Here is a 22,631-nt window from a genome sequence, read left to right on the forward strand (position 1 = left end):
CACAATCAATCATAGTATCCATCCACAATAGTTAGCTTTGCATTCACTAATTAATGGAATATTCGATTTAAAAAGAATATACCTCAGAGCACAGGTTCCATTTCAAACTGTAAGTCAAGAACCGATTAACTTATTTGTGCATAAAGTGGACTTAAAAAATTGAACTCTTACATAGTTGACAAATATAATGAATAATGGTATGTATGAATCTGTGTAGTGTCAATTGTAGAAGCATTGCCACACAGGAATATGATTATTACAACATTTACGTCGGATACATCCAAATGAAGGTTTCACCATGAGTAAAATATAGACATTTATTCATAATATCCGTAAGATTGGGGAAAGACAATGAATGCTTAATAAGTGGAAAAATTGGTGCAATTGTGAAGATAAGATTATACAATCTCGCACATAGTGATTCAAACAAAGTAACTCATTCAAAAATTGATGAAGTAATGCACAGATACACTCTCAATCAACCATTCACACAATCACTGTCAAGACGTTAGTCATTTTGTTAGTTTCGTGGTCATTTTTTGTTATCCCACGTTTATCTTTTTCTTTTTTACATTGATTTTCTTTTTTCTTCTGAAATTAACAACAATAATAGATCGGAAATGTATCAGAACTTAAGAAACACGTAGAACATTCCCAACTGCCACTGCTTGAGCATTTCGCCCTGTAAATGATGAAGATGATGATGATGGGAACCACTGTTCTGTCACTTTATTTTTGGAAGTTTGTTTCAGTTTTGGGATAGTATCATTTTCTTTTGAGTTTTCAGAAATCACTAAATGGTATTTTGTGAGGTGTTCTAGTTTCTTTTATCGAAGTTTTTTTTCTTATAAAGAGTGTCAAGTTGCAAAATTTACACTACAGCAAACCGTTCATAACTTTTTCTTGTTAGTTGGCCATATACGAAGTGATTTTTTTTAGAAGTCGATATAAAGTTGCAAAAAAGAGATACACTTCCGTTTACACTCTGGCACCGACTCCACTTCCGGTCGTCATGTGATCGAGATCACAGGTTGATAAGATCACTGCCAGGTTTCCGCACCACTCCAGATCGGATGCACCACTTGGTGATTTAGCACAACTTTCGGCGAGCATACACCAGCACCTACAGCTCTTTCCAGCTTGAGAAAACGAACAACAAAGAAACACTCTACATGTTGGTTTTTTTTTACTATGTGTGTTTCAAGAAATGAAGAAACGAAATAAGTGACGTTGTTGATGCGAACTAGGAATTGACCAATCAGATTCGCTTCTCCGATTTGACATTACAGCAACTCTCCAACCACACCTACCACAATGTGAACTGGAATTTAGGTTTTCAGTTAGAACACACTGATGCCTGCGCAAAGGTCCGAGGAATCTATCGTGTTTCATTGTTGCAATTGTTTCTTTTAAAAAAATGCTTCATTGTTTGGTCCACAATACACTCCCTCCCCCTGTCGTCTCCCATTACCCAGAGTAGCATATTCCCAGCTATTTCTGAAAGATGAGGAAATTGCTATCCACACACATATAGTTCTCCTTGCACACTGCTTCCACTGTCTCTATCACACTTGACTCTGGATGCAACTGTCTGGAAGATACTTTCTTGAATTTCAAAAGAACCCTTATAAAAAAGGGAAATGCACAATGTAAAGGGGTTTAAAGCATGACTTTATCTTGCAACAGTTCAGTCTACGGTTCAACGCGAAATAAAAATCAGTTCAACCATTCGTACTGGCGTCCCGAAACGCGCACGTTTTCTCTTCACTCATATGTACACACTCTTGAATCCATGTTCTTAAACACAAAGAGGGTTTACAAGCTCTGGACAGGATAATAGATATTATTGTAATATACAAAGTATTAACAGTAATAAAAATCTGTGCAGTCACTAGCCATTTACAGTAATTAATATATAACCTGCTTAATTTTCAAAGTTACCCCCTCCCCAGTTTGTGTGATTAAATAGCTAAATTAACATATGTCCATAAAAAAAGAAAGCAAAAATCATGAAACATATTTGCTGCGCAAGCTTCAAGTATACATACTTCTGTAAACCCCCTGCATATATTCTGTCTTGCATTGGCAAACCTCTAATAACAAATGCTATTTCTATGAACATGATATATTTCCGTATCACCCTCCTGTCTTTGTTTGCAAGCAAAAACCGTGTTTGCACCAGAAAACTGAAACAAACATGAGCTCTGTACTACAAAAAATGGAACAGGTTTGCAGTAATTGATAGGAAACGAAAGTTGTTTTCTTTACAGTTCGTCCACTGAAACTTTTGTTTTAGAATTGTTATTTGTTGGGTCCAATTCCTTTACAAGTCCCCACAATGCAACATCTCGAGTTTTGTCTTTCTTTTTCCTCTTGTGGGTTGCTTAGAAAGTCAAAAATCAGCTATTATTTCAGATAAAAGATGCAAGTTCTGTTGTCTCCCATGAGAATATCACCAACAGTGACTAGAACTCGGCTCGTAACACTCCTTCGTCTCCAACTCCACTGCTGGACATCTATCTGGATGCCACCGCCACTAGCATCATTGACCACATCATCTTCCATGAGCTGCCGATGAGAGTATCGGAGGACGATGCGTTCTTTCGACGCAGAACGGTGGCCATTTTTTTCCCTGCGGAGAAGAAAAGAGAACACCTCTGTACTATAAATACACAATAAACACTGTGGAAAAAAACAGATTGTACAAAAGAGCAACAAAGTAGGCTTGCCAACCCTTCCGGATTAGCTGCAGTCTCCCGGACAAACTTTAAATCAGGAATAAGAGATTTAGTATTTTTATATATTATATTTTATTTTGGTATGCATTTGCCGAGAGAAAAAAAAAATTATTGCAGACCCAGCAACAATATGACAATATGAAGCCATTGTGTAAAATAAGTCATTGTTTAAGTAAGTGGGAGGAGGGGGAAATATATAGAGTTTAAACTAAACACATTGTTGAGCAAGTACCAATATGAGATTAGAATCCCTGGTCCGGAAACGCGTCATTAAGAAGTTAAAAGCCGAAAGTAGTTGGGGCTGCTTATAACAGTGGGATAAGACAACTGAAAGGTGCGGCTTCTAGATTTAATACAGACGTTACTACAATGTATCTTAGCAGTTTACGACATCCCTTGCATCCACCTTATGGCAAGAATATTTGCTGTCTGTGATATGGTCAGAATGACTCCAGGGATGCTAGAGCGGATTCTACTCTGTCGTGCCTGCATCGACACCATTTGGAACAACTACCGTAAGAAATAATTCTTGCAGCTTTCCTGGCGGCAAATACTGAAGAGATTTTCTCGGGCAATCAGCCAGGTGATTTCCGGATAGGCTTCCTAGCGCTAACGCCAGTCTCATCTTCAGGGATCGAAGGGCAGAGATAAGTCAGAGCAAAGTCATATGTATTTGGTGTGGGAGGAGTCCGCTGTACGTGCTCCCAGTCGACTACCGCTAACCAGGCTGGGTTCAGTTCGAGTCCCGCGTCCCTATTGAGGTTTTCCTTTTACCCGTGAATGGCTATTGCTTCTTTGCTGAGACGGTCCCAGTAAGATGATGATTTATTGATGATCTCTGTGGTTGTCAAGTCAATTATATGGCCCTCCTGGATGGAATGTTCTTCTTGCTAGTCCAAATATTTCGGGATGAAAATTCTTGATGTAGCTGGCGTGTTCTTTGCAACGCTGTTCTATTGTCCTCCCCGTTTGTACAATGTTGGCTTTACCGCACGGGCAGATAATACGGTAAACGCCAGGTGTCTTCTGTCCTAAGTCGAAGTCTGCTTCTGACTTTCGATGGCGGTTTGTGAATCGTCTTGATGTTGTGTTTTGAAAGAATGCGACTGATGACTGCAGAAAGGTTGCCAGTGTATGGAATGATACCTATATTCTTGGTTTCTTGATTATCAGGTAGGTCCGGGTTTTTCTTGTGTGTTACTCTCTCTAGTGTCCTTTTGATAATGCCTTCCCTGTATCCATTCTGCCTGAAAGATGTGCGTAGGTGTCTTATTTCCTCTTGAAGGTGCTCTATGTAGCTGATGGAGATGGCTCGGTGAAACAATGTCGGGAGTACTGTTCATCTCTGCGCTGGATGGTGAAAACTCTTGGCATTGAGGTATAGTTCGGTGTAAGTAGGTTTCCTGTATATGTTGTGTCTTAAGGTCGTCGGGTTTGCGCCTGATGAGGATGTCGAGGAGCGGAAGGCAGCCGTTCGTCTCTGTCTCCATGGTGAATTTGATGTTCTGGTGCTGGTTGTTGAGGTGATTCAGGCATGTTTGTAGCGCTGCTTCACCGTGCGGACAGATGACAAAGGTGTCGTCTACGTATCTGTACAATGAAAAAGGTTTCTGTGGAGTTAACGGAGTGCCTCGTTTTTCGAAGTTCTCAATGGAGAAATGTACTATTGCTGGTGAGAGCGGGGATCAAATTGACACTGCGTCGGTCTGTTCGTAGTACCTGTCCTTGTAACTGAAGTAGGTTGAAGTCAGGGTATGTTTGAAGAGGCTACTGATGTCTGGTGCGAAATGTTGCTCCAACAGTGTTAAGGAATCTTGAGGTGGTACTTTGGTGAAGATCGATACTACGTCGAAGCTGACTAGAAGGTCTCCGGGAGAAGTTCTGATGGGTCTTGACGAAGTCCAATGAGTTCTTGACATGGTGTTGGCACTTGCCCGTCAGACGCTTGCAGTTGCACGCCGTTAGGAATTTGGCGAGTATCTAGGTAGGGTATCCAATTGCGCTGACGATAGGTCTTAATGGAACGTCAGTTTTGTGTATTTTCGGAAGGCCGTAGAGTCGTAGAGTTACGGTTCCATTGGGTGTTAACCGGTCCGGGTTTCTTTCGGCAGTGTGGATTTCATCAGTAGAACCCTGATTTTCCTCTATATTGAAGCTGTGGAGTCTCTGAGTAAAGGTCGTTATGTATCGTCGGTGATTTTGCTGTCGCAGTTTGTGGATTCAAGTATAGCAGCGGCGTTTCCTTTGTCTGCTGCTAGAATGATGATGTCCTGGTCTTCTCTCAAGTTTCTTGAGCGTGGCTATCTCTGCTGCTGTGATGTTCGGCTGTGGCGGAGCGGCCGTTTTAAGGACAACGCATGCTTCTCGACGAATGTCCTGGGCGGCTGTGACTGGAAGGTCTTTTACGGCTTGTTCGATGCTGCTGATTATGTCTGTGATACGAATGGTCTTAGAAGCTGGAGCGAAGTTCAAGCCCTACGACAGGATGGTGATGATCGTGGCTTCGTAGAAACGTTTGTCCGTGAGTTTGACAACGGTGCAGTTGATGGTGATCTGTCAGTTTTGCCGGTCCGCTGTCGTTAGACTGACGGTTGAAGCTTGGCGAAATTGTTTACTTTTCTGCTTGGCCGTGGTCTTACTGGCTTGCACTTTCATGCGGGCTTTTGGTGGTGGTGTCTATCCATTCCCAGTAAATCAGACACACGGAAGAAGAGATTTCCAGTTGACTATGGAGTAGGCTTCTATTCTATTGATGCAAGTTCGCGTCTTGTGAAATGTATTCTTTCTCTTACCAGCGTGATGCTTGTGTGTCTTAGTATCCGGTCCTTTGTTTTGTTTTTGATCGGATATTTCAGTTAAGCGAAGATGGGTACTATATACCTATCTCTGTAATAAAGCCAAAGTTGACAACAGCTTGGCTTTCTTGGAACGTAGATCTTCAAATCTGAGGACCCGCTGTAACATTTCCTCCCCTTTTCAACCTCTTCAACTACCGTAAGGTTCTAATGCTCCCATACACTATAATACGGGGAGGAAATGTTACAGCGGATCCTCAGTTTTGAAGATGTACGTTCCAAAAGCCACCACCAAAAGCCCGCATGAAAGTGCAAGCCAGTAAGACCACGGCCAAGCAGAAAAGTAAATAATTTCGCCAAGCTTCAACCGTCAGTCTAACGACAGCGGACCGGCAAAACTGACAGATCACCATCAACTGCACCGTTGTCAAACTCACGGACAAACGTTTCTACGAAGCCACGATCATCACCATCCTGTCGTAGGGCTTGAACTTCGCTCCAGCTTCTAAGACCATTCGTATCACAGACATAATCAGCAGCATCGAACAAGCCGTAAAAGACCTTCCAGTCACAGCCGCCCAGGACATTCGTCGAGAAGCATGCGTTGTCCTTAAAACGGCCGCTCCGCCACAGCCGAACATCACATCAGCAGAGATAGCCACGCTCAAGAAACTTGAAAGAAGACCAGGACATCATCATTCTAGCAGCAGACAAAGGAAACGCCGCTGCTATACTTGAATCCACAAACTACGACAGCAAAATCACCGACGATACATAACGACCTTTACTCAGAGACCCCCACAGCTTCAATATAGAGGAAAATCAGGGTTCTACTGATGAAATCCACACTGCCGAAAGAAACCCGGACCGGTTAACACCCAATGGAACCGTACCTCCACGACTCTACGGCCTTTCCAAAATACACAAAACTGATGTCCCATTAAGACCTTTCGTCAGCGCAATATATATCTTCCTGTTTTGTATCTTATTTCACTTGTATTTGGTACAGAGTCTGAAGAAGACCTTGTTAGAAGGTTGAAACGTAACGTTTAGTTAATTTTTTTTAAATAAAATAAATTCTGCATTGGTCAGCATATTGAGTTTTTAGCCATTCTTTTCGCCACTTCCCCCTCCCCCCCCCGCTCTATATTAAACCTAATTTACCAAGGGGTCCTTGTCTCTAATTTTTGCACCTGCCACTCCTCTCCCCCCGGAAGTTCTGGAACACAACCGTGGCCATTTGTTGTGTTTGATAAATTTTGTATTTACAGGAATAAGACCACAAAGAAAGAAATGAAACAGCTGATATTCAGTAAATTAGTCTTGCAAAACATCTTGATCTAAAGAGTTTGAAGACTGTATAGAAAACTCCCAGAAATTTATAATTTAAAGTTGGCAAGCCTAGGTATGGGTAAGAAGGATCAGGAATGCGGTTGAACGGAGCCACGCCATCTTTAGAACGATTGAGGAATTGGAGCATTGTTGCAATATCGAAGCAACAAATAATGCACAACTTTATCGCCTGCTCCATTTTCTGCAACCTCTGGGATCGGTGTTACACTTTTATCCATTACCTGTGCCAGCAACATGAAAAACTGGCACTGTAGATTTCTGGTCGTTGACCGCTATAGTTTGCTAATTTCCGGCGCTTTTTGAAAACCTATTTTTTTTGCTAACCGCCATCCTGACTGCACATTTCAAATTAACCAGGGTGTCGCCGTACAAAAGCAACCTACTTTCAGTGTGTGTAGCGGACATCACAAGTACCATTTTACTTAAACGTTTGCTCGTTGACGAACAGATTCACGGTTGCCACTGCCATTATTTTTTTTCTGTCTGAAAACATACCAAAAACAAAGATATGCTAGGGAAACATTATCATTCCAGCAGAGACCTCAACAGGGTGAAGTCGTTGCTTTCAAAGCACCACCACCCATGTAAATAATGCATGAATCACTATTCATAAAAATGATGTATATTATATTTTGTTATTTTTTAAATTGATGCAGGATTTCTTAAGTTTTATCCAAAGGTATTCACACTCATCAGGCCGTTCCTTGTCTCATACGAAATTTTTTGTTTTCCTCCGGCAGAAAATTTAACTGCCCCTGGCAACCATGAATGTGTACCGCTTGGCTGCATGCATAAAGAATTAAAAACGCAGTTTGCGAGGTCTCGTAGCGTCGAAACGAAACCTCAACAGAAAAACAACATTACGAAAAGATGTTTAATGCTCTCTACATTCTGTAAAAAAAAATGTAAGTGCTGTACAGTGGCGTGCATAAGTATTGGCATGTTTACTCTCTTTGTTATACACAATGAGAACTTTAACTATTGAAACGAAATGGTTATCAAGCTGCTGATCACTACTGAACCAGCATTTGTTCTTAAAACACGTTCAAAGCAAGGGAATCATTGGACAATTTATGCATCCAAATCATGCATTAATTTACACCACAATAATTGTGTGAATTTATACATCCAAATCATGCATTAATTTACACCACAATAATTGTGTACAAGTCTAGCAGAAGGAGCTATACACAAGAAAAATGTTTATTAGCCAAGAAATACAGTTGACTGTTCAACCTTATATGGGAGAAAGAGTCCGAAGGTGCAAAATACACTTCCGAAAATTTTTTCAAAGCGAAATCTCTGCAGTTTCTATGACAACGGAGAAAATATGCAACATTTGATTCTCTTCCATGCAAACCTTCATATTTACAGCCAGTTGAAGAGATTGAAATTATCGCTTTGGCAAGAGTTCTATGCCGGTCACTTCAAAGGTAATTTCAGCGAAAGAAACATCCGTTTGTTGATCCTCCTTGTGTTGAGATGAATAGCATCATAGCTGGCGTTTATCAAAAGGGAATCATAGCTGCCTTTTATGAAAGATGGAAAGGCAGAGTTGCTGGAGTCGAGAAGGGAGGTGGGGGGGGGGGTTGAAACCGTCAAGGGAAGAGCGACCAAAAGTTCTTGATGAATTTCTGGAAAGATTTCCCTGCTATTAGAGAGAGAGAGAATAAACCCAAAAAGGGGAATCTCTGAATTTATTTTTCTTTCATTTTTTTCCAGAAGGGCAAGGGGGAGAGGAAAGAAGCAGTCACTTCTGTAGTAATGATAGATTACTTTCCTCCATCATTTTTAAATGTTTTTCTCCTTTCTTTTTTTCCCATTTTGGGTGCCTTTTTTTCTCGGTCTTTCTCCGAAAATTCAGGCGAACACAGTGTGGGGTACAAATGCAAAGCTAAGGAACGGTGGGAGATTGGAAGGAGAAGAAAGCTTGCTGAATGTAAAACCAGTCGGTTAGAACATCCCGACTTTTGGTCCGCTTTTCTTAAAGATGAGTTTCTGAGATGAAGGAAACGACTAAAAGCTTTCTTTTTTTTTAAAAGAAAAAACAACTTTTTCCGCCATTTTATTTTTGTTATTTTTAATCGTTTTTAAAAATCTTTTTTCACTTGACCTGTGTTTGATTCCTTTCCAAGAAGACGCTGAGACAGTTTGACAATATCTCGAGCAAAGACATCGATGTAATTCCGTTTAAAATCTCATTCCCTCACTCCTCTACCCCTTTTACTAAATCCTTTTTTTTTCTTCCCGGAATTTTGTTGAACTCTTAGGAGAGGATTGCTATTGAAAAGTTTCGGAAGGTATATTTGTTAGCGATGCTATTTTGGGACATGAAAATGATCATAAAAACAGTTTTTGGAAGTAACTACTCAGGCAGTTAGTTATAAGTAACAGTTGACGTTTTGAGAAATGTTAACTAACTAGCTACTTTAAAAAGTAAGCAGCTGTAACTGTTACAGAGTTACTTTCGTGTAATAGAAACAGTTACATTCACACGTACTTTACGACACTTAAATTATTAACTTGAAATTTTGTAACACTGAGGAGGAGCTAAGTTTTGCAGCTGTGTCTTCAATGAATGCTAAGGTGAAAAGATTTAGCAATCCATGATAAAGTTGTAGAAGAAACATACGGTACATAAAACACATTAATGAGCATGGATACAATTTGTTTGCAAAAAGAAACTTTCCAGCATAAAGTAAATGTAAAAGTAACTTCAAGCACCAGCAACTGTAACTTGCCTGTAGAAAGTAACTTGCCTGAACCCTGCATAAAGTAGTTGGCGATTTTTATTAGATATATAGTAAGATATGTATCTTGTGTTGTTTGATTGGTTGGGTTAAGTTAAATCTTTTGTAATCTGCTTTTAGCATCTTATAGAACAGCTTTTATGCTCACGAGACACACAACAAACGCAAAATTCATGATGAGGTTGGTTCATCTTATCTTCCTGTGTTAGAGTAGAGAAGAGGAAAATGCAATACTTTTCCTTTACTTGTCGGCAGAGGGGCGATCTAGAAATAACAATGTACCGGGTGGTCAGAATTAAAGTTACCCAACTCAAAGCCCTCTGTAGCCTGTTTGAGGCATCGTAGAACTCTGAAATTTGGTGAATCCACTATGCAGACCATGGGGAAGAGGATGGCGATAAAAAAAGAAATAGTTCAATTTTCCGCCACCAGGTTGAAATGTGGCGCTGTACTTCCATGATGAGTTGTAATAATGACGTACACTACTCTAATTGGTTATGGATTTGCCTTTACCTTGCAATCTTGCAATAAACGAGAGAATATTTTCTCGCAACTTCCAGCCACTAACAAATGTCTTTCTAATTAATAACTCAGCTAAATCACTTAACGTGATTATTTGTACAACCCATCATGGAAGTACAGCGCCACATTTCAACCTGGTGGCGGAAAATTGAACTATTTCTTTTTTTAGCGCCATCCTCTTCCCCATGGTCTGCATAGTGGATTCACAAAATTTCAGATTTCTACGATGCCTCAAACAGGCTACAGCGGTCTCTGAGTTGGGTAACTTTAATTCTGGCCACCCGGTATATATGTAGATCACTGTACTTGCCCTCTCAGCACCTGCCCTACGCCTGGCCAACTCGCTGAATTTGTGTATGCACGTGTGGAGTGCAGAGCGAGCAGTGGTGCTGTAGGGTTGTAAGAAGGGCGAAAAGGAGGGAATGAGCGTGAAAAGAGGGCTCGTCGGTCGCGTTCGTGCAGTGTGAAACCTTTCATCTGATTAGTGAGTAATAGTGCAGTGTGGCGTTGTATTCATGGCAGAAGAATCAGGTGGCATCGTGAAACGAAAGGCGTCTTTCCCAGCAGTATTTTTACCTCTCAACGCAAGAGACTCCCCGACACCTGCTCAGGCCATCAGATACGGTATGCAGGCGGGAATCTCACACAGCACGGAGGGCTTTCTTGCCTCCACAGGTGCAGGGGAGGTGCTCGAGCCTACCTTACGCTAAATCCTCCGTTGCATATGATGGATTAAAAAACTTACAAGAATTTCTAATAGAATAAGTTTTATTGACATTCCCTCTCTAAAATCTAAAATTAAGTGACCAAACATCAGGAACGTTTAAATATAATGGATTTATTGAGCTAGGCAATGTTTCGACGCTTTTCCTCCACTTTTGACTAATCGCGACGATGAGGATGACTGATAATATGATGAAATTGATGAAGAGACACTTCCAGGCCGAGATTCGAACCCGGTACCCCTGGCTTTGGAGCACGTGGTGCTAGCCACTCCGCCATCGGGGCTGGCGTTTAAATATAAATAAATAAATGTAATAAACCTGGAAGATACTTGGCAAGTCTCAGAAAAAAATGTATTCCAGCCCACGAGTAAGGTTATTAATACGCCACTGTGAATAACCACAGCAATTTCTATTCGTGAACATGTGTCACCAGTCTAATGAATCTTAACTTGGACACCATAAGACATCAAGAGAGATCAGTAACAAATAAATCATATGTATTTTCAGCAAGAGGGAATAAAAAAAGAGGCAACATGCTCGTAACAACCAATAGTATTGCATGTCAACTTTATGACGTAAGCCAAATTTATATGCCCGAGAGATTATATATATATATAATCACACGTGGCCGAAGACAACCGCCCGCGTATGGCAAAGTCGCGTGACGTGTCAACCTAAATAGTTATAACAATAACAAAGCAGCCCAGAGAAACGAAAATCGTTCCCGAAAGCATCAACGGAGATATGCCTTTTACAGTAACGGGCAAGTTTTTCCATTAGACTGACGATGCCACCGGCTGATACTGCTAAGGGTCGGGGAAAACTTGTCCATTGTCTCCATCTGCTAATGGTTTGCAGACATCCAACCAGGAAGCTTCTGTGTTTCAGGTAGCAGATAAAAGATACCTTGACAACTGGCGCACCAGGTGGAATGCGATAGAGGAAACGGCATTTCCCGGGGACCTAATGCATCCTGATTCGCGAACCATGTCATGGAGATTGATATTAAGCGATGGGGAAGCTTTGAGTTAATGTTAGGAATCTTGAAGAAAAAAAATCCAGCGATCCATCACGTACACTGAAAAGCAGTTTGTTAATTTCGAACACTTCCGTTAGCTTTGTGGAATTAGGTGCCCAGATGTATTATATATTTCTGTATTTTTCTTACTTAATTTCCTTTTTTCGTCACGTTTAACTAATCGCGACGATGAAGATCGACGAAATGGACGATAGAAACAGCAATGCCCTGAACTGGACTCCAACCTTGGTAAGGAGATGAGTCGACAACTGAAATTGCTCCACAACCAGCGCGAGGTGATGATGTTGATTGGGGATAGCAACCCTCTCTCCAGCTTAACCCCCTGATATTATCATGATTGATGTTTACTGTCAGGAAAGCTAGGAGTTAAGTGCCCGAAACATGGTAATGATTGATTAATTGAATCACGTTTTTTACGTCGTTTTTCTGCCACCTTTGGCACATCGCGGCGATAAAAATGACTGATGAGGAGACACCCGCACTACTCAAGCCGGGATGATTCGAATCTGGGACCACTGGCGTCGTAGTGCACTACACTAGCTATTCTGCCACAGAGGTCGGGTTATCTCGTTTTAATTTCCTTTTTCGTCACATTTAGTTAATTGCAACGATGAGGATGAAGATAACGGCACAAAATGGATGAAAGGATACTCACAAAGAAGCAAACAATATCTAGACCAGGACTCGAACGAGCCCCTCGCCAAGGAGAACGTAAGTCCACAGGTCAAAGTGCTCAACCACTAGGTGTGGTGATGTCGGTTGAGGTTTTCATCCTGATATGCCTAATCTTTCTGCTTCTTACACAAATGTGAATCTCTCAAGCTTCTTTACTATCAACAAACCTATAAGTTCGGTGACCAATACGTAGTAATGATCAAGCCTATCAGCATTCTGTCTCGGGAAACTGTGGAGCAAGACCAAGCATAACGGTAGACAAGGGGAGAAAGCGAGTGGATGGAAACCAACCAGTGCGGGATGCTGAAAACGGCTGGTAGCTGCAGACGCGTTTTCCCCCTCAATGCACTCATTTCCCTCTCACGTGTTCATTGGTCGAGCCCTCTCGAGTCACTACTTGCGCAGAAGACACTTGCTCCAGAGATTCCCGGGAAAGTGTGTAGTAAGTAAAAACACATGAACAATATTTGGAAACTTTCCACGGTGTTACAAGTTACGGCGAAATTTACAATATTTTAGAGTTAAAATGTAACAGTCTGGCTGTTAGTTCGCAAAACGTGCCGCAAACATTATTTTATTTTTCGTGAACGGAGGTGTACTTATGTCGTCACTTCTCTGTTCTCTGGCTAGAATGAAAAGTGAATGTGGAACCTGTAACAGTTTGTAATATTAAATACAGACACACACTTAATGCTGCATTGTATACGCCTGTTAGTGAAATATAAATTTGTATATTTTCTCTTTCAGAGAGATAGATAATGAGTATAAATACATTTTTAAACCTAGCCATTAAAAATATATTAATTACGGTAAACTATGTAATGACCGTTATACATTTAAAACGGGTGTGGCGATTTTTTACAGTATTTGAATGACAGAGATAGTAATTACTGTCTTAGACGTTCATTTCTTCTGTCAAGTTCTTTTCAGTGCAAGTCCGTTAATTTGCGCAGTAAAAATGACTGTGAACGTTTTTAAAGCATTAAAGTTCATTACACAGTTAACTTAATTAATATAATTTTGATGATTAGCTCTTGAAACTACAAGGTGTCTTAGAAGTCACTATTTCTGTGTCATTAGATTTCTTTTTGCTATGTTGTCATAAAGATGTGCAAGTTTAGTGCAAATTTGTGCATTTACAAAACATTAGTTTGTGTCGAATTTTGTATAATTGCTAAATTTTTCATTACAGACCCACGCCACTGTTGAGGAATGTGAAAGAAGTACTGATGTAAACAAGAAATTCTGTTCAGTGATGAACCGACATTTGGCGCATGTGCAAAGCTTAATAGACGGTTGGGCAGACGAGATACCAAGAAATTTTCTTCAATGCGAGCAAGGAACAGCGAAAGTGTGTTGGCTTTGAACTCTGTAGACACTGATGGTCGCCCTGTGTAGCACTAATTCCTTGCGGCATATACTTTGAAATATACAAGTATGCGCAGTTAATGTCTTAAACCTGTTTTTCGTAATTCCAATTATTTTTCAAGTACCTTGTGTCTTCGGGAATCTATGGAGCAAGCGAACGAAAACAAGCCTCTGCGCAAGTAGTGACTCGAGGACGCTTGACCAATGAACGCGTGAGAACGCCGAAGCGTGGTTGCAGCTACCAGCACGCACTTTGCTCCGCCCACTCGCTTTCCGCCTCTCTACCGTTATGCGCGGTCTTGCTCCACACATTCCGGAGACAGAGTGTAGATAGTGACTTTTGAAACACTCTGTATATTTATAGTTCAAACAACTGCAATGTATATATATATTTTTATGCATGAAACAAGATGCAAATTAAAATGATTTAAAAAAGCGATTAGTCCCATTTTCTAATTTTACAGGCAGATTGTTAATTTTTAACTTAGTTTGATTAATTGACTTGGTGTTTTAAGTCCACTTTATGCACAGTAAGACTAAACGGGACACGAACCTACAGTTTAAAATGGGATCCGAACCTCTATGTGCCTCCACCAGGAATCGGACCCAGTACCGTTGATTACAAGGCGATGACACGATCACTGCGCCATCGGGTAGGCCTTCTTAACCATAGAATACTGTAATTTTTACAGTAATTTCTAACAGTGTAGGCCAGGGCTCATCAACCAATGGCCCGCGGGACAGAGGTGGTCCAGGAGCCCTTTGCCGCGTCCCGTGCCCATTTGAAAAATTATGTACAGTAGCTACTTAACATAGAAACCGGATTAAGTAAACGGTAGATGGCAGCATCTTACAGTTCTCAATACCGTAGCGTAGCTTCGTGGCCCGCGCTGTCTGACGAGTTGAACACCCCTCCTGGTGTAGACCGTCATTTCTCCTGTGAAATGTTATCCTGAACGTGGCTTTAAACTACGAAGTCATTCAACCGTTTTGCCTTCTTTTTAAAAAGTTACATTAAATGGACGAATGGAGGAGGAGGTGATGTGATCAGTACCACTCCCCTGGCCATCCTTTACACCCAGAGTTCCTCCAGGTGCCCACTTTATACCACGATGGGTGGGCGCCAGAGCCACTTGAACAGGTGGAAAAAGTCCCGGGTTTCTCGCATGGTAGTCAGACGCCCTAACGAGTGAGCTACCGCAGCTCACTATTAAAATCGCATATAGATGATTAAATAGCCAAGACTGTACGCTTCCAAAAGTAAGGTAAATGTTATGAAAGAATTGCAATGTAATCCTGCTTCCCCTGAGCTCTCGCAACGTTTTATGAAGGTAATCCCATAGATTACACGACGGTTTCAAAGTTAATCACAACTTGGGTGTGTACACAAGCAGACACCATCTCTTCTGCGAGGTTCTTCCGACAGGTTTGGGTAAGCTGCGGAGGATTATCTGAACTTTCTTATCTATGATATTAATCGGAAAGGGTGAAAAAGTGTCTTTAGGGAGTATTCGCAGCAAGGAGAGACGCCACACGTGACATGCCGCTTGCACGCTATTTGAACTTGGAGGGTGGAGGTATGTGGAGCGTTCCCTGCCATCCCCGCGTGAAAGATAGGATTTTATTGCATAGCCGTGTGTGCTTCTACAACCCCTGTTATGTCGAGTGCATGGAGGCTAAAACGCGGCCGCAGCTTCCAGCCGTTTGTGCACTGCTATTGCTCCGTCCGCTTGCTTTCTATTCTTGTCTACCGTTATGCGCGGCCTTGCTCCACAGATTCAAAGGACAAAGGATAGTGTGCTACATTGCACTCTTTTGCATTAATTGATAAGTCAACATGGAAACAGCATTGGTGAAGGACAAAAAAAAAAGGGAAGATTTTTTGTGGACCTTTGAAGAAATTAATTGATTTTGTTTATTTTACCTCGCTTTGCTGCCACTTTTGGCTAATTGCGAAGATTATGAAGGAACACACACAAAGAACACCTATGACGGGATTCGAACTTGGGATCCCTGGCATTCTAGGGTGTTGTGCTAACCTCTCCGCCATGATTGTCGGCTGGTCCTTTGAAGACAGAACTGAGGAAGAGAAGAATAGAGTGGAGCGTTGTATGGCACAGAAACTTTGACGAAACGAAGAAATGAGGAAAAGCAGATACAAGCTAGTGTTGGGCGATATATAGTTCAGACCATATATCGCGATATTGAAATAAAATCGTCATGATATTTTAGCGATATATTTTGTCTTGACGATATATCTTAACGATTTTTAGCAATATATATCGTGGAGACGATATATCGCCGTAATCTCGATACGGAAAAATATCGTATCGTCTGTGCCTCCCCAATGGTGCATTGGTAGCGTCGTCTCCATGTAATCAAAAGGTCCCGGGCTCGATACCCGGTGGAGGCACATAGTGGTTCGGATGCAACTTTAAACTGTAGGCCCAGTTCAGATTAGCTTCACTGTGTATAAAGCGGACTTGAAATATCAAATCAATCAATCGTATCGTCTGTGACGATATTTTCTTGACGATGTCAAATTTCCGATATCATTCATCGCTACTAGAAGCTTTTGCTTTAACAAGGAAGAGTGATGCGTGTGAAATGGATAGATAAAGCTTTGTCCGAAAGAAATGGTGAAAAATTAGCAATGTTGAAAGCGATCAAGGATAGAACAAAAATTATCTAAGGGTATGGCTAAGAAGGAACTACAGAAAGATACAGTGAAAAGAGTGGTTACGTCTCAATCGTAAGCGAGTGTGGGCGATGCAGCTAGCATACCATGCCATCCTGCTCCTGCGTTGGCAAAACGCTGCATCCTTGAAGATGAAGAAGACGAAATCCAAACACAGCGAAATTAGAGACGTAATATGTAACGTCGTTTTATGCAGGATAATAGCAAGAATGTACACTAATGCACAGAGCGCGACTCGAACACATAACTTTTAACATGAAGACCTGGAGTTTCCACATTTGTTTTTCTATGCAGGTATTGCGTTACGTATGGACGTATGAAATTCACAGCACAATTATTTTTCATAGTTGCTGAGCCTTCTGATGTTACAGGAACCAACATGCTGGTTTAACTTATTACAAGATCATCTGTGTATACATATTTTTGGATTGACGTATTAAGGTATAGTTTCTGTGATAATCTTTTTTCACTGTAATATACAGGGTGAGGCAGTCAAACGGGAAGATTTTTTAAAAATCACAAAAAATAGAGAGAGCAAATATTATTTATTTTTTGAACATGAATGGAAATTGCTAGTGTACCTGAAAAATGTTCATTTTTTTAACATGGTGTCAGTAAGATGACGTCCTTGGTGTTTCACACATTGTCGGAGTCTCAGAGTAAATCCGCCCATGACGTTGCGTAGCATTTCCAAAGGAATGTTGTGGATCCCTTGCCGAATTCACTCCTTCAAATCATCCCTGGTTCTTGAAGGGATGTTGTCCTCGAATACCTTGAATTTGAGGTAACCCCAAAGAAAAAGTCAGGTCCGGCATGTTTTTTTCAATACCACCTCTTTTCTTTGTTGTGCTAGCAGTGGCTTCAAAAATTCTCGCCCAAAGGCCGATAGCGTTAGCAGAAGGCACGGGAACACGCCGAGGTAAGTGAAACTCGAGACGAACAGTGCGTTGAGCTCCAACAAAACTATCCGAGTTTTTTGTAATATGCCTTTACAGCAAACCCACACTGCACACTCGACCAACACTCCATCGCTACTGAAGCTTCCAGATGTCTAGATGCCCAAGGTCACACCCTCCACTCCAATCCCTCCTCCCAACCACGCTCGCCAACCATTCCTGAAATCTTACAGTTTGACTGTCTTTCGAAACGTAATGGGCAGATTTACTCTGAGACTCCGACAATGTGTGCAAAACCAAGGACGCCATCTTACGGACACCATATTAAAAAAAATAAACATTTTTCAGATACACTAGCAATTTCCACTCATGTACAGTACATTCATGTTCAAAAAATAAATAATATTTGATATCTCTATTTTTTGTGATTTTTTAAAAATCTTCCCGTTTGACTGCCTCACCCTGTGTAAGGTACAACAGCGCATAGATTATATCGTGCTTCCCTCTAGTAATAAACTGAAAAGTTTTTACTTTTAACCTTTCTCAAGGGGATCCGTACGTCCCCCTTTTAACTTTTTAGACAAAAGGCTTTTTCCTCATGTACTTGAAGGGTGCAAAATGGCCATATGTGCAGGAAGACACACCCAATAATTTTAATTATTTTTGTTCTTATTTACACATTATATTCTCGAGATAGCTGAGGTACCCATCGGTACTGTGAGTTCTAATTTTGAAAGGTACACGGTATTGTAATGTAAATGTTATTGTTAAGCTTATTCTGCATTTACGTACAATACAATTTTATTGTGAAAATAGCTAATATGACACCTTCATGTCATATGGAGAACATGCTACAAACACACACGCTTATAACAATTGTTGAATGTTGCATCGTATAAACAAATGCGAACATTGTTCATGTGAAGTGTATTGTTGAATGTTTACAATGGATCTTTGTTCACTATTATTACAGTTTTGTCGTTAGCCGAAAGACGAGAACGCAACAGGTTCCACATGCAAATTGCATTATTCAGAACACAATAAGTAGCAGTGTTGCGTTTTTACCAGTACGGCGGCGATGAGAACCAAAATTATTTTTGTACCGTTTCACGGAAAGTGATAGGGTAATATTCTGAAATACCGCATTTTGTGGGTTTCTGATTGAGCGAAATTTTGGTATGATGCTTATGCCTGCCTCTCGTGAACACTCTACAAACAATACTACAAAGTGTCTAGCTTCAAATCTGTCATTTCGTTGAATTTCAATTTTTCTTAAAGAATACTCCTTTAAAAGTTATTGAACACATTTCCAATTTTGAAATAAGATCAATTTTCAGTAAATGCAATTAATATTTCTAATTTCATCTTAAAATTTTGTAAACAAAGAAGAAATATAAATTCGATATATTTTATTAAATATAATTTATGTTAGAAATCGTTACTCTTTTAGCTTCACTTCAAATCAAAAACTATTAAAATCGGCCAACTCGTTCTGGAGGTAATTAGCTTTGCAAATATTTCAAGATGTGTCAGATCGGACACCTCTACATCTAGCGAATACGTGATGTACATTCAGCGTGAAAAGTTTAGTGTTTTAATCCGACACTAACAAAACCCTTTCTATCAATCTTTCTTTGTTCCTTCTTTCTCCCTTTTCGTTTCCCTCTCTTTCGTATTCTCCATCTCTTTCTCTCTCATTATTTTTGTTTTTTTCTCTCTTAATTGAAAATTTCAACCGAACCTTTTGGGTTACTTTGAAAGCTCAAACAAATATTTTTGGTTACTCCAAAGGCTCAACTAAATGTTTTTGGTTAATCCAAAAGCTCAACTAAATGTTTTTGGTTAATCCAAAAGCTCAACTAAATGTTTTTTGGTTACTCCAAAAGCTCAATGAAATGTTTTTGGTTAATCCAAAAGCTCAATCAAATGTTTCGGTTAATCCAAATTCTCAGCAAAACCTATTTGATAGGCTTCAAAGGCTATTCTGCTTGTGCATCTAAGATTATTACGCTGTGTTCTAGAGCCCACCTCGGCACCCTTGTTATTTGTACCTTGCTAAAATACAAGGCTCAAATACGTAAGTTGGCATTGCCCAATTAACATGTGATTTATAGTCCATCAGTATTGAAATTGATTGTCATAAATCCCAGCTTCGACCTCCCATTGGGAATTTCCAATATGGCACAAACGAAAATGTAAAATAACCTTTCTCTTGAAATTCACTTTTGAATACGACGTCAACTGTTTCGGAGAAGGAATTTCTCCTCAGAAATCATCCGAACTAATCAATCATACGTTTTCAGTTAGCCAGACAGGAGTTAATTAAAATTCAAACACCGACTGCCATCTGCTAACAGATTCTACGAAACGCGAACACGGAACCATCAATTAACTTTGAAGTACCGGCTCGCCCTGAAACCTTCAGAAATGGAAGGGAAAAAAGGAGACAAATGATTTATCTGCTTCTCTGACCAAATACTAAATGCGCGTCTCCGAACTGGTAGACAGATGTGAATAGGTAATGAGCCGTTGTGTTGCGATACCAGCGTAGTCTGCAAAATTAACGGAATTTCTCCTCGGAATTCGAAGTGAAATCAAGAAGACGAGTCTGATCATAACTCGGCTAGTGTTGCAGTTGAAGAGATGGCGAAGAATTTGGAAAAATAATCATCAATGATCAGAGTGGAGTTAATCTTGTCATCAAATCTAAAACTATCCCAATCGTTTATGGTTAATTCAAAAGTTCAACCAAACGTTTTTGGTTAATTCGAAAGTTGATCCAAACGTTTCTTTATAATTCAAAAGTTCAATAAAAGGTTTTGGTTAATTCAAAAGCTCAACTGAACGTTTTTGGTTAATTCTAAAGTTTAAGCAAACATTTCATGATAGTTCAAAAGTTCAATCAAACGTTTTTAAATCATTCTAAAGGTGAACAAAATGTTTTTGGTTAATTCAAAAGCTGAACAAAATGTTTTTGGTTAATTCAAAAGCTCAACTAAAAGTTTTTGTATGTGAAGAAATTTGATATTTGTTGGTGTGCATTATTTAATGTGATTTGAATATTAGACATATAATAACAGTAACCAAATTTGCAGAAAAAATTCTAAGCATTCTCATGTAAATTATATAAATAACATTTGAAATCGTTATTGGTGAATACTCCTTGTGAAAGGCGTGTGATGGTAAACTATTGTTTTTGATTAGTCAAAGCTAATAGTAGGTCATGCCAAATGTTATACGCATAACCTAACATACTCTAACCATTCTTCTTGATTGTCCACAGTGCTTGCTAACTTGTCAAACTCACTAGACTTTCAGTCCAGTAGCTATTAAAATCTAACGGGAACTAATTCTAACCAAGTTCTATATAATAATGGATGTCACTAACCTTCGGAAACGAAGACGTATATGGAAGCGGGTTCTGTGTTCGATGCGCTGCAGGTGTAGTTTCCCGAATCCGAGTCGTTGGCGTCGTGGATGATGAGTCGGCTGTGGGTCTTCACTCCAGGCTCTGTCTCCACCTGGATCCCACGACGCGCCTGGTCGTAGTTGATCATCCTGTCGTCGTGGTACCAAAACACATACTGGGGAGGCGTCGGACTCTGTAAGAGAGGAACAGGGATTTCAATATGGTTTCAGATTTATTGGTGTTTAAATAGAGTAACAAAGTGCTAATTCTATTGAATTTGGCTTGATTTTTCTTATTTAGCGTCGTCCTAAAGCTACGCTTGGTCAATCGCCACGATGAGGATGAGCAGTGATATCGTGAAATTGATAAAAGGACACTCACAAAGAACACCCTATATCCAGGCCGGATTTGAAACAGAGACCCGAAAATTCGATGGACGAACAACGTGCTGAAACTTGTTTCTCTATTACACATCGCACAATCATATCTATCACTCTAGAAGTTGTTCCTTCTCTCTACTATTCCATAAAAGATTCGTCAAAATATCCAGACTTCCCTAAGGTAACAAAAGGACCATGCTGGAACCCATAGGCGCAGCTAGAACTTTATATTTGGGTGTGCACAAAGAAGAAAAAAAATGAGGTCTTGTACCTTTTTAATAGGATATTTTGCAACACAATGACTTTGCTCTTTAACTGCACTTATGTTTGTAAAGGAATATAAATTCACTAAATGACAGTGTTGAAAATTTCTGAATATATGTAGTAGAAAAAAATCAAATTGCATAGAAATTACACACACACACAAAATGTTCATAAATGTTACAAACAAATACATCAAAATACACGTCATCTATAACAAGAGACGTCTGTCAAAAGGTACAATGTTCTTAAACTCATCAATAACTAACTTCATTTACATCAATAGACTAATCTTTTCCTGTTCCACAAATAGCAAGAGCAGGACTTCCAATCTATCCTGCTTCTGAGTTGCTCTTAATTCACTTTTAACTTGGGTAAGCTTGGAGAAAGCTCTCTCACACGTGCAGCTTGTGACAGGTATAGAAGAAAGGCGCTGAAGTACAGAGTAGAATGCAGTAAATATCTTCTTTCTCCAATGACATCAAAAAATCAAAAAACTATAGACACTCGTTTCATCAGCGATAATGCACACGTTTGTACCAAGTAATGACATTTTCAACTTACAAACTGCCGCTTATTTTCTCTCTTATTGAAATATCTGTCTTTAATTCTCTTTGATAAAGCAGCCCATTAGGGTGTGCCTAGGCACACCCTGTAGCTACGCCTATGCTGGAACCATGAGCTTTTCAATTCAGAAATTCTAACTAAACATGTGCTGATGTTTTTGGACCATGATACAAAATGTAATTATTAATTGCATTAATTATTCATTTTCATTACGCACTTGCATTTTACGCATTCACCGTGATATTTCGGTTGAGAAAAGTAACAACTGACATTTTTATTCGACATATTAGCTGTAGGTAAAGCTGTTCTCTTTTACCCAAAATTACATGATGCGTCATTGTCATCCACGAACAAAAAATTATGCACCATAATAATACTTTTTTGTTGAGTATTTCTATCTTAGGTAAGAGCTTAAGTAAGAAGTAAGCGACAACCAATTACATGAAACAAATATT

General features: G+C 40.0%; 1 protein-coding gene across 1 annotated transcript in view; it reads right to left on the reverse strand.

The window, feature by feature from the left end:
* Positions 1 to 303: 303 nt before the first annotated feature.
* The window catches only part of LOC145995385 (neurotrimin-like), a 366,883-nt gene continuing 344,555 nt past the window's right edge, over positions 304 to 22,631 (reverse strand). The window contains exons 6-7 of the mRNA XM_083131989.1: positions 20,948 to 21,161; positions 304 to 2,632 (exon numbers count right to left, since the gene is read on the reverse strand). Coding sequence (XP_082988115.1) covers positions 2,517 to 2,632; positions 20,948 to 21,161 — 330 coding nt within the window. The 3' untranslated portion in view covers positions 304 to 2,516. The remainder of the gene's footprint in view (positions 2,633 to 20,947; positions 21,162 to 22,631) is intronic.

The sequence above is a fragment of the Lepisma saccharinum genome, chromosome 1, assembly GCF_977018435.1.
Source record: "Lepisma saccharinum chromosome 1, izLepSacc3.1, whole genome shotgun sequence".
NCBI classification, from domain to species: domain Eukaryota; kingdom Metazoa; phylum Arthropoda; class Insecta; order Zygentoma; family Lepismatidae; genus Lepisma; species Lepisma saccharinum.